The sequence below is a fragment of the Myripristis murdjan genome, chromosome 7 (assembly GCF_902150065.1).
Source record: "Myripristis murdjan chromosome 7, fMyrMur1.1, whole genome shotgun sequence".
NCBI lineage: Eukaryota > Metazoa > Chordata > Actinopteri > Holocentriformes > Holocentridae > Myripristis > Myripristis murdjan.
The window spans coordinates 11,121,572-11,133,993 of record NC_043986.1 but is presented as its reverse complement, the minus strand read 5'-3'; the positions used below and the strand labels follow the sequence as shown (position 1 = coordinate 11,133,993).

The 12,422-nt window shown below is 42.2% G+C and overlaps 2 protein-coding genes across 2 annotated transcripts in view; both read right to left on the bottom strand.

Annotated features, from left to right (window-relative positions):
• Positions 1-1,717, bottom strand: part of kmt2d (lysine (K)-specific methyltransferase 2D) — a 36,725-nt gene extending 35,008 nt beyond the window's left edge. Inside the window, 1 exon segment of the mRNA XM_030056091.1 lies at positions 1,011-1,717. Coding sequence (XP_029911951.1) covers positions 1,011-1,036 — 26 coding nt within the window. The 5' untranslated portion in view covers positions 1,037-1,717.
• Positions 1,718-6,086: 4,369 nt separating this feature from the next.
• On the bottom strand, positions 6,087-10,961 carry dhh (desert hedgehog signaling molecule). Its single transcript, XM_030055733.1, has 3 exons — positions 9,929-10,961; positions 7,414-7,675; positions 6,087-7,258 (listed from the first exon to the last, which is right to left on the bottom strand). The coding sequence occupies exons 1-3, from the start codon at positions 10,235-10,237 to the stop codon at positions 6,456-6,458; spliced, it is 1,374 nt and encodes a 457-aa protein (XP_029911593.1). The 5' UTR covers positions 10,238-10,961; the 3' UTR covers positions 6,087-6,455.
• Positions 10,962-12,422: the final 1,461 nt, after the last annotated feature.

Genomic DNA, 12,422 nt, shown 5'->3' with positions numbered 1-12,422 from the left:
CTCAAAACAGATAAACAGGCGTACATATCCCTGTCAAAAATTGTACGCGAGTTATTAATGAACAGCGACACAGACCAGGCTGTCATAACTCAACAAAATCCCAAGCTAATGCTCAGCCAAACTGATATTATGACCAACGCAATTTTAACATGCACTCGAAGCTGCCAGGGAAACAAGATCAAAAACCTATTTAATGCCTCGCGTTAACAGCAGAATGCAAAATGATGGACAACACTGGGCTTATCGCTCGATATACTCGTAATAAACGCGCAGGGCGGCTCCAACCCGGCTTAGGCACACCTGGAGAAAAAAAAAAAAAAAAAAGTCTGACATCTAAGTATAAGCCTAATATAAAAGTTCATTAAAGACACCGAGCTGTGCCTGTACTTTGTCTCAAAATGAAGTTACAAAGACGGCAATGTCCAGAGCTAACGTGATGATATGGTGGCTAACGTCAAACTTAAAAGTGTTACAAATCGTATTTGTTTATACAAACATACTGACTCGTAGTATCAAATAATTGTAGCTGTTTACTGTAATTGCACTGCAACGCAAATAAGATCTTATGGTTAAATGGTTGAACCGTGGAGCACTAACGTTACTGCTCAGTGTAAACATGGGACTTCAAAGGATTGGTTTTGTTTCAGGGAATAGCCTTGTCCAAGTCACTGATGACAGCTTGATATTGAATATTAACCGCTATGAAACGATGACGCTGAAGCAGCAAAATGTCCCGCACAGGAACGACCACGAACACATCAAATGCAACGCACAATCGCAGATATTTCGTAAAAATAAAACTTAAGTTCGGTGGAACACAAGTTAACCAATGTATAACGTGTTGTAACCGAGGTTAGCAATCTTGTAGCTAGTTCTCCAGCAAGTAGACAAACCCATGTTGTACAAGCTAAATGTTAGCCGAGCTAACGTTAACGTTACCCGGTTCTAAGGTCAGGGTGGTTTGTCTATAGAAGTTTAAAGAAGGAACAAATAAAAACAGCTTACCTTACAATAAAGATATCGAGTCCTCATACATCAGCACAATCCAAACAACCAGGCGGCTTCCCAAAATGTTGACGGTTGCTTCATTTTCTGTACCGGACTAACGTTGTGGCTAGCCGGTTGGAGGAAGAGTGGGGGAAGTGCACGAAGGATAGCAAGCTGTACAGTGTGGCTAGCTCTGGTTGGATAGGTTTAATGCGCTGGTTAGCTAGCCAACCAGCAATTCATGTGTATCGCCAAGTGCCTAAATGCAGTCGAGTAATTACTAGGCACCGAGGGAAGTTTCCGACCAGCAATGCTCCCGTATAAAAAAAGGTTCCCCAACTTGATGCAGCGAGTCTGGAAAAAAAAGAAAACTACCAAGCTCGGTGGCTAACTCCTGGCTTGTGAAACTAGCTCGGAGGCTAGCCTCAAGTTAGCTAGCTCCCCTGCTCTGTTCTGGAATCTCGCTCGCGATGTCGTTAAAGCTACAAGTTTGCACAAAACCGTGCGTCAGACATCGCCTCCAAAAAACTTAGTTGATGCGCCAAATAAATATATTTTTCCCCCGAAGTTTCAGGTGCTTGCGAATATTTATCTACCTAAATTTGCAGCTCAACTTTGCCATGGGTACCCTTGTATGGGTCACCATCATCTCTCCACTTGGCTGAACTGCGTTGCGTCTACACACTAGTGTGTTCCGCCAACTAGCTAAGCTAGCCGCTGCTAGTATCGCTAGCTAATAACAACTACGTCAAATATTAATTTATGCAAACGGGCGCTGCACAGATTGTGTTTTAATAACAATAGGCACTTAAGAGATATTCTTTAGTGCTGTTACGAGCAATGCTCAGTGGTATCGTGGTGATTGTTTTACTCAGCGCACGGCAAAAGATTTAAATCTGGAGAGCGCGGACCACTGGAACATGGTGGAGATATTAACGTTAGATATTAGGTCATTAGATTTTAGGAAGCCATTTTTCATTAGGTTGTGATGGGGCCAAGGCTGCACGGGCATGCACACCGATGCGAAACCTTATCGGCGCTTAACTGTCGGACTATTATTAAGTTGCTTTACCTCTGGTGCATATTCATTTTCTTATTAAAGTAAACACATCATGTTACCTTCCCTCCTTTTATTTCGCAAATGCGTTTCCTGCCATTTTACTTATGCACCATTCATTTGGCTTAAGTGACTGATAAGGATGGAGAGGTAGATATCAGTGCCTGGACTTTAAATATCGCCTCAGTCAGTTTTCTGCAGCGTTCACTGATCCTGACCAGAGGAAGCAGGCCTAATGTTACCTACAATACCTTGGGACGACCAGTGGGTTACACTAAATTGCTTTTTTCTTTCTGTGACCACATGAGTGTTGCCTTTTGTCTTTCTGTTTCCAGTCACATTAAATTAATTTGTCCATTTTAAAAAGGCGTATTAGGGAAAAGTTCTAAAGATGTCCTTAGATTATTTCAGAAACTGTGCAACAGATATTAACTTGCCATCCTCTTTCAGCCAACCCTGTGATACTGAACTGAAGGAGTCCTCCAAAACTTTGCTTTTGTAAATACAATGGTTTGGAATGGAGCATTTAACTCTGCAAAAAATGACCCCATGCATAATAAAGGGGGAATGTGTGTGTGTGTGTGTGTGTGTGTGTGTGTGTGTGTGTGTGTGTGTGTGTGTGTGGCATCATTGGAAGGAGAGCCCGTAGAGCATGTGTTCATGGAAGTTATAAATCAGAGTGCCACTTCCATGGCATGGCAATTTTTTTATTATTATTAAATTAGAGCTTTCCATTTCTTAGGTAAGAACCAAAATCATTTATCCTTCTCCGAGGTGGCTGGCTGAAATGGAACTGGTTTTCAAAACGTTTGGCATTGCCCCAAACCAAATTTGTTAGAACATTTCAATTTCTCATGCTCCTGTAATACTCTGCCTCTGTGATGGTGTATGGCCATTGCAAATCTTCTTTTAGGTCTATAACTCAAGAGTTATTGCAACCAAGAGCTGACCTGTACCTCGTCACGGGCTACACTTTGGATGAAAAGCTTGAGGCAGACCAGTTGCTGAGTTTGTACTGAACTGTGACTGAGAACTAACAGAAATTGATGTTGGCCAACAGGGTGGACTAGAGTGCTGGCCCCACAGTGAAAAGGTAAATGGTTTAATCCACGTGAGCCATAGCTCCTGGTCAAGTGTCCTTGAGGAAAACACTGAACCACAGCCTGCTCAGCTGTTGTTACAGTGGATATGAGCATCTGCTAAATGCCATAAATGTAAATATCATGTCAGCGACTGAAGAATGCCTGGCTGGCAGCTCATCTGCGTTGCACTGTGCCCTTGAGACAACGGCCAGGCACCTGCTCCCGTGGACTGACCCACAGCTGACCCTGCACCCTGACACTTCTGTGGTAATGCATTTGTGCAGGGGCCTATATGTATAAAATGTCTGCTTAGGGGTGCATATGAAAAAAATGTTTTAATAATTCCTCTTTTTACATGGTGAGTGCAGTTTACATTTTAAAGCTCTATGCAGCTGAATAACCAAATGTGACTTGAATTTATTAGGTGGCAATCTGATGAAAAAAAAAACAAAAAAAAAAATGATGCTTTATTAGTCTCTTTCAAGCCATACAATTTTAAGAGGAATGTTACAACTAACATTTACTCTTAAAATATCTCATGAGTAACGGAGGTACCCTCTGTATATAGCTTGTCACATCTGGTTTTGAAGAGACATAACTGAGCAGACATGTCGTTTTTTCATTGTAATTCTTAACTAATTCTGCCATCAATCTTCTTTTACTAGATTTCTTAATGAAGCCAGACACGAATAGCCACGATTTCTGGTGGAAAAGACCTTTTACTGGAGAAAAGTATTTCTATGCTTTATACCCTCTAAAAATGATTGTTATTCCGTGAGTCCTTGTGGAAAAAACACACACACCATGGAGCTATCACTGCTTAAAATAGCAGCAACCTCTTGTTATTCATTTCTATTTAAAGAACAATTAGTGTTTAATACAGAACCCTCTTTGATGGTTTGGTATTACACTTTATATAGACACAAATGTCTGTGAATGATTATTTTTTGACATTCCTGCTTGAAGTGGTGCAAACGTTTCAGCAGATTATGACAGGAAAGATGGCATGTGTAGCTGCCATGAGTCGAATGAGGGTTCTTGATAGTGCCTAACAGAAGCAGAGCAAAAAGAGCCAGCTGATAAGGCGAGGAAGAGAAATGAAAACCTATCTTTGAAAAGATGACAGCCACTGAAAACCTATATTCAAATGCCACTTTGATTCATATGGTCCATTCTCAACAATGCGGGTACAATAACCCAATTGATTCCACTGGATCATGTGAGGAAGATTTTATATGCAGCGTTTAAGAAGAGATTCTCCTGCACTAGAGGGTTCACCCCGAAGATCACATGGCCACTAGAAACCACAGGAATCACCGCTGAAGACCGGCGAGCACCTCTCCCCTTTAAAGTGTCTCATTAGGTATTGTTCTTAGTTACTGTTCAAGCCTGTTGTCTCTGTAGTGCATTTTAAAAGCATAACCGTGAGCAAACATGACTCGGTCAGGGAATGAGTGAGATAGTGATGGGTGTGCAGGTTTTCATATTGAAAATAGGTTATTACTGGTGCCCCTGACAGGATTAGTTAACTCCCCATTCAGCTTTAGCAAGATTGGATTAGATTTTTGGGGGGCTGAGACTGGTTGGAAGACAGTGACTGATTGGCCAACGGATGTAAATAGAGGGTGGTATTAGGTTACTGAGCTTCTCCCATTGGTCAGTCTGTAGAGTGAATGCTTTCCCATCTGCCTCCTGCATCTCAAGGATAATCCCCTGGAATACCTCCACAGATGTTTACAACAGAACATAAACTGGAAGAAGAGAATTCAATTTGTATCCTTAATGTGTCATTTCTAAGGGCTAAATAGCCTTTAATTACAAAGTGCTGACAAAAATATGTAGGCCATGTACAGGACACTGCAAAGCCTGTTTTATTTTATATTTATTTATTTATTTATTTATTTAACCTTTATGTTTGGAGTGTGATTTTGGAGTGATTCATTCTTTGTGTCAGTGCCATGACAATGCTTACCTTAACAAAGTTATAAATCATAAATGCCTCCTTGCACATAGATTTATTGTAAGGTAAGCTGCTTTTATTTGTTAGCAAATAGATTGGGAATATCTAAATTACAGTTTAATTTTTAGAGCAGATATTATTGGTATGAAAAAGAAATGTAGGAACGATATCTAACACAACTCTTAGGCATAATATCCATTTCTCCACAAGGGGGTGTATAACCCAGTATTACATGTCCGGAGCAGCCTCAGACTTGAATCTGAATCTTCCAAAAATAGTTTGGGAATGAAAAAATATATATTTTAAAAAATATATATTTCTTACAGTAACAGGTAACCTGCATTTGGAGCATGTCAAATCCCACCATACTACCCGGAGCAAATCAGAAACATGGAGAGAATAGAGGAAAGAAAGTGGTGCAAAGAATGTATACAACATTAACTGATCACCTTGTAACCCAGCTTAGTCACTGAATATTAATAAAACTTGTCTGCTGTAGCACTGTGAGAAACCTGCCCACGATCCTGAAGTTGTGATAAAGGCTGTGATTGAGATAAAGCCTTCGGGTAGTTGTGCACAGTGTGAGAATATTAAGCATGAGTCTAGGCTTTTCATTAACCTGCCTGCCTGGACCAGATTTCCACTGAGGGCTTTAACACTCTGTAACACACATAATACTCAACTATAAGCCCCAGACACAATCTTTTGCAAATTTCTTAGGGTTTTAATGCAAAGCAACTCAGTTTTTGCAAGGCAAGCACTGGATAAATTAGCTTAATAGGCAAAATTTACTTTGAAGTTGAAAACAAAGTTGGAATGTTCCTAAATGAAATGACTTTTTTTTTTTTTTTTTTTTTTTTTTTTTTTTAAATCTGTTTAATCATATAAGAACAAGTAAGGACATACAATACATTTAGCTGTATAATTACAATAACTTGAAACATTTATATATTATGATTCAAAAAATACAAAAATAAAGATTCTATTGTTTGAGGGGGATTGTTCCTACTGCATTGGCATGATAGATCACATATTTTGTCACATACCGTATATTGAAATAGATAAACACATTACATCATGTACAAATAAACTATTATACAGTAATTGTAGTATGCCATTTTTCCATCAGCCATTTCGGGCAATCTGCCCCATCAATGTATTCTCTTATAAAATATGACTTAAATATGAATTCATCATAACAGATTATAATGAAAAAATTGTAAGACAGAAGCAAGTAAGTCCTTCCAGTGCATGAAATTTATTGAAAATGACAACAGGGAAGGACATAGGCATTAGTGTAAATGTAGCAAAGCTGTAAGAAACAAAATAGCAGTAGGACAGATGTACCAATGCTTAACTTTTACGGCTTTTAAGGATGAAATGATTCAGAGTCCAGAAAGATACGTCCAAAACTGTACAGCAGTCTGGCATACCAGTGCACATGTGACCCCTGTCTTTGTAAAGAGTGCTTCTCTTTAATGTCTGTTCTTAGAGGCACAGTCAAATTGCCTTGGCTGTTCAGAAAGTCATTGTTCACATATATATTTGCTTTGTGAGGGACCCAAGTGCTACCTTGCAAAGATGTTTCAGCCTTGGTGATCTGATGTTCCTCTGTATTTGCTCCCCAAAGCAGTTGGGTGATTGAGAAGAGGAGTCGAAGAGGTCCAAATGCCCAATGTGCAAGTCTGTGGTCCTCCACTAATGCGTAGCTGGATGCCAGCACCCCATCAACAAACAAAGTTCCATCCTCCGTCAAGGGTGCATAGACCCCCACACCGTCCTCTAGTGAAACTGAGGTGATCCGAGATGGCTGTACGTGACCCTCTGCTGCGTGGATGAGAACATGGTCCCCTCTCTTCGCTCTGCTGGCAAACTGAGCCTTGTACTCACTGTGGTGGAGTTTGTCATGGGGAGCTAGAAATATCAAGTGTTGTGGAGTAAGGGCCAGTCTATGGCCATCTTCAGTCTCTATAACCAAGAAAGTGGACCTGCTTTCCTGGTCCTGGTGGAGAAACAAAAGGACCTGGCTGAACACTATGTGACCTGTCGCAGACAGGGCCATTACTCTGTCCCCAGGAGCCAGTGTTGACAGGGTCTTCTGCCCCCCTCCAGCAATAGTCACCCGGGCCCAGCCTGGGAAACAGCCACCTTTCTCCACTGTAACCGAATGATCTGGAGGCAAACAAACAGAAAAAGCCACAATGAGTTAAAAACCAACTTTCTTAGACACTATGATCCTGGCTGAGGCTGATATGATGAGTTTTAACAACAACACAATAACACAAACTGCATGTTGTTCTATGCAGCCGGACACTAGTTAAACTAACCAGCTTTCACAGAGCAGTGGACATGGTGCCTGGACTCATAGTGCACCCAGTCAAAGCCAGCCTCCACAGCCAGCTGAGCTAGGAGACCATACTTCTCAGTCTTTCTGTCATCAGTAGTTATGTCCACAGCCCTGCCCTCATAGTGCAGAGAGTCCGAGGGATGGTGACCGTCCTCATCCCAGGCCTCTGTCACACGCAGGTGTACCCCTGGCCACTGGTTCATCACGGCGATAGCCAGCCTGTTCAAGCAGTCTTTGCATCGCTGGGAAAAGAGAACGAGATGGAGGAGAGGTGTTCAGTTTGGACCAGTAGAAGCATTACTGTGAAATACATAAATTACAAGCACAATTTTTTGATGATACTGGCAGTTTTATAAATTAGCAAAAACAAAAACAAACAAAAAAAACTTACATCTGCTGTTTAAGACAATAAGTACAATTTTAGATGGTAGTCAGACTGCAACATATGCCATGTAATTGGCATGTCTGAAGTGTCTTCACTTTTTAAAAGAGGAACGATATAGCAATAGACAAATAGTATATGTGCTTTCTACTGTACGCCTCAGTGGATTGACTGATTTCACCACAATGCACATGAAACCTATTTCAATCAACACCAAACTGTTGGTCATGTCTGAGACTGTGTACCACACCGTCTCTGGCTACCAAGTTATGCTTGCCCATTGACATCATCACACAATTCCTCCTCTACACTTTTAAAGGCCATCGCTACTGCTCCTTGCTCAAACAATCAGAGCAAAAGAACAAAGCTACTGTAGCTAGTTTGGCACATTCCCTTGGCCTTTTCAACAGGGTGACAGAATAATCAAGGCCATTCTCCTCTGCCTTTCCAGATTGTTCCAGGAATGAGTTTCTCAGTGTCACCCTGAGACATTTGATCAGAAATTTGCACACAGTGACTCTTGCCACCCCCGTGGGCCATAATGTTACAGCCTGTGTCAGCACTGTCACAAAATAGCCGGCTGGAAAATGATGACGTCAGCATCAGAGGTGCTAAAAGTCATGATTATCTTTTGACAGCGTATTTACTTTTGACCTGTGATGTTGCAGGTCTTGTGGTCGAATGTCTATGACTGGTTGAAGAAATGCTTATCTTGCAGCTAGATCAACAATATTATAGAGAAGAGAGCAGGATGGTAGACTGAGTGAGAGAGAAGAGACAAAAATATTAAAGGCGGTGGAGGGGGGGTGCAAGAGAGAGATGGAGAGGGAAAACAGAAAAAATTGGGTGAGAAGGAAGCAGTGCAGCAGAGAGCCAAGGTTGGGACCACGGGAGAGGGCAGAGGGGAGGAATTTATGGGCATGCACTTGGGAATGTGACAGCAAGAGTGAGAAATAGAGAGGGACAGAAAACAAACTGGGTACATTTTTCTCGCAATGCCATTGAAGAGAGGCGTTTCATTGTCAGAACTACAATAGCGGCTTTTCCAACGGTGCCATTACTTCAGCAGGCGGGAATTTTGTATAGGCGACCCCTTTGAGTCTCCAAATGACACACAAAGAGGGTCTTTCACAACTGGGCATGAGAGGGCACTTGCACACATACACACACTCAACATCCTTATACTGGGCATCAGAAGGGCATACATATATGACCACTGATTTCCATCACATACAATCACTCAGGGAAGTGGAAGGAATACAGATTCACATCATAAACAATCACTGAAAGCCGCGGGATTCAAAGCAGAGCATCACCCATCTGATTGTTTTGTGTTCAAGTTCAAAAATGTGGTTTATTGAAAATGCTGTGTCAAAAAATTGTCTGTCCTCCCCCCGTCCAGATCTTAATCTGTTGAGGCAATTGCTTCTCTTTGCTGGGAATGATATTTGGATTTGAACCCACTGTAAATTCAAGTTTGAGTGCAGTATCTGTACATCCCTCCTGGTGGGCGCTACTCAAACCAGTCAGAGGAATCATTTTATTACCAATAACAAAGACTCTGGTTAAATATTAAAAGGAAGTGTTCCTGTGGGGGAACTCGGTCTCCTGCAGGGTAGTGATGAATTACACCCTGATCTTCTTATCTTGAAAAAAGGGAGGGGAAGCATGGCTAATACTTACAGTGCACACTGTATTGAATATTTGTTTATGCTCTGAGAGCCTGCCAAGGGCAGGTAGTGAACGACAAAGCAAACAATGAATTAGATTATCATGTTTTCTAGCATTTTAGCTTTGTGCGTAAGAGGTGCCACGTCTCTTTAGCAGTGTACAAACTAAAAACTTCTCTACACCACCTGCATGTAAATGTAGTTAATCTATCATCCAGCAGAGGGATTGTCTTGAAACAGTTCAGCAGTGACCAGTGAGAGCATCCTCTGGTCCATCTACAGCACATGCTCTCTCCCTCCTCTGTCCATATCATTACACTTACTATACAACAGCAACCAGGTATCAAAGGGGTTAATGAAAACAAGTGATCCATTTAACCATGACTTTAAAATCTAACATCGAGGTAAAGTGAACCTGATTAACCATTACACTCCAGCCTCACCTTGGTCATAAAGCGGTCTGCATTGGTGTTCTCTTCATCTTTGAAGACAATGTCTGGGTTGTAGTTACACACGAGTTCATTGAAGCGCTCGGAGTTGCGTGTGATCTTGCCCTCTGCTCTTCCACTGGCACCGAGGTTGTTCTCTGAGAAGTTGGGGACAAACTGCTTGTAGTGCATGGCTGTGAGTTTCCTGGTCCTGGGGCGCATGCCGTATCCAGGGCCTGGTCCGCATCCCTGGACCAGCCATGAGCAAGTGCACACCGCAAACAGGCCAAGCTGTGCCAGGCGGGCCAACCAGGACTGCTTCATTGGGGAGAGTTCTGGGTCCGAGGAGTCAGTGGCCCACAGTGCCTACAGTAACAGCCCAGTTCCAGGCACGTGATAGCATTTGAATGAGGGTCAAATCTAGGTCCATTCCTGACCATGGGGTACTAAAAAGTGCTGATATTTTTATGAGACCAACATACTGACAATTGCTATGAAGTTTATAGAGTAGGTATGCTTTGTTATATTCACTTTTGCCTAGAAAAAAAGAGGTTTATAATATAAAACCAATTGAACAGATTCTAAATGTGTATTTTTCTCATAATTACTCTAATCATAACTACAGCCCAGTGAATGAAAGGACAGCCTAAAAAAATCTGTATGACCCATTAAAAAGACAACTGTAATGTTTCATCAGCTAGGATTTCTGTCCAAAGTCTTCTTCAAGAATCAGATCTTTTTCTGCCTCATGCACTTGTGAACTGCAAGTCATCTTCATGTGTCCCTCCGAGGTACCTGCCCTGTCTTGACGCAGGTGTTTTCAGGGGGTTCTGGTCACTTACCGCTTCTCTCTCTCTCTCTCTGTCTCTCTCTCTCTCTCTGTCTGAGCAGCACACTGTTCCTTGACGATACAAAGACCTGACGCGCACCTAGCCCGGCTGCTCCCTCACTACCTGAAACTTCTACAGTCGCTCACGGGACGCTCTCGTCCTATTTGTCCATCCGGTAATGCCTCTGTTGGGATTTGTCCCCCACAGTCCACCGTCTTCTGTCGCGTTTCAGCGCTCCTGGCCACCTTGCACCAGCCATTGGGTCTTATTAGCGTCCGGACAAGATTGCCCTCCCTTCCTCTGCGCGCTCCCACCGCGACAGCACACGCCTCCAATTCAACCTTACAAGGGACATATGATTAGCGCACTTATGTTAATACAAAGCTTTTTCAAAGGCTTCTGTGTTGAATGCTAATTGTGTGTGTGTGTGTGTGTGTGTGTGTGTGTGTGTGTGTGTGTGGGGGCACTTTTACAAACACACTGAAAACCCCTGTCACTGGAGCGGAACAATTCACAGACTTTATTTTCTGAGACTTTTAGATCATAAGGATAATATTTATGAGTCACTTAAAAAAAAAAAAAAAAAAAAAGCAAGACATTTCACACATAAACCGGTTAATTGAAAAGCTCTGAGAGTCCATGCTCTTCCTTCTATTTGTTCGTCACACTTAGGGTGGATCAGTTCACTATTTATTCCCTGTAATTCTGTGCTTGTGTTATTAATAGAGCAGAATTGAAAGTGAGGCTCTGCTAAACTGTCCAGCCTTGACACCCTGGCAAACTGGCTCTGACTTACACAGGCTGCCTTCCTTTGTTTGGAGACCCAAGCTGACACACATGACCCCTGAACCCAGTGCACCCAAGACCTCTTCACTGGAAACACCCGCTGGCCACATCACCGTATTATTTTTATCCATCTCAGAACAATAGCTGGGAATAAGGGGGTCATAAAAAATGTCAAGAGATAATGCCAAGGGGGGCACAAGAAAGAAAGAAATAGGGTGAAATGTGCTTTACCAAGCTGTCTGACATCTCTAATCACTTAGGAAGCTCAAATTAATGGGGGATTAAAGGTCACAATGTGTCACCATCCTATCTCCAGCTTCCTGGAGCTCTTGTGGACATGCATGATGCATCATGGCTAGGGGAGTCCAAACATGGTCAGTGTGTCATTAATATTTTCTGTATTCTATTGTGTCTGGTCTTATCTTGATGTACTGTTGCAAGTGAGCGAAAGATGCTTTGTCATTCAACTCGTAGTCACTGTTAAGAAACTTTATTAGTCCGTTCTATTCCAGTATCAACAGAGCATACATAGGAATAAATCTCAGTTTGCCTTTTTAAAAGCACTCGAATACTTTTTACTGTAAATGCCTCAATAGCATGTGTTGCACCCGTTCTAAATTGTATTTAAAAAGCATTCTGTGTGGTGGAAACATTTCCTTCTGCCTAGGCACAGGTCACTGAGCTCCACAGTGACCATGGAAAAGCAGCCTTGAGTGGGAAGGTTCCAGAAGATCCCAGGATGTTGAAGGGAGGGGTGGCAAGGCGAAGCCGCATCTTCCTGTCCTTATGATAAACATGGAAGAATGCTCAAGTCTGGCTCAAGCACACAGATGAGAGATATCAGCCGTCATGACAAATGCATGGAATGACTCAGTCAAGAAAAGCAACAAACA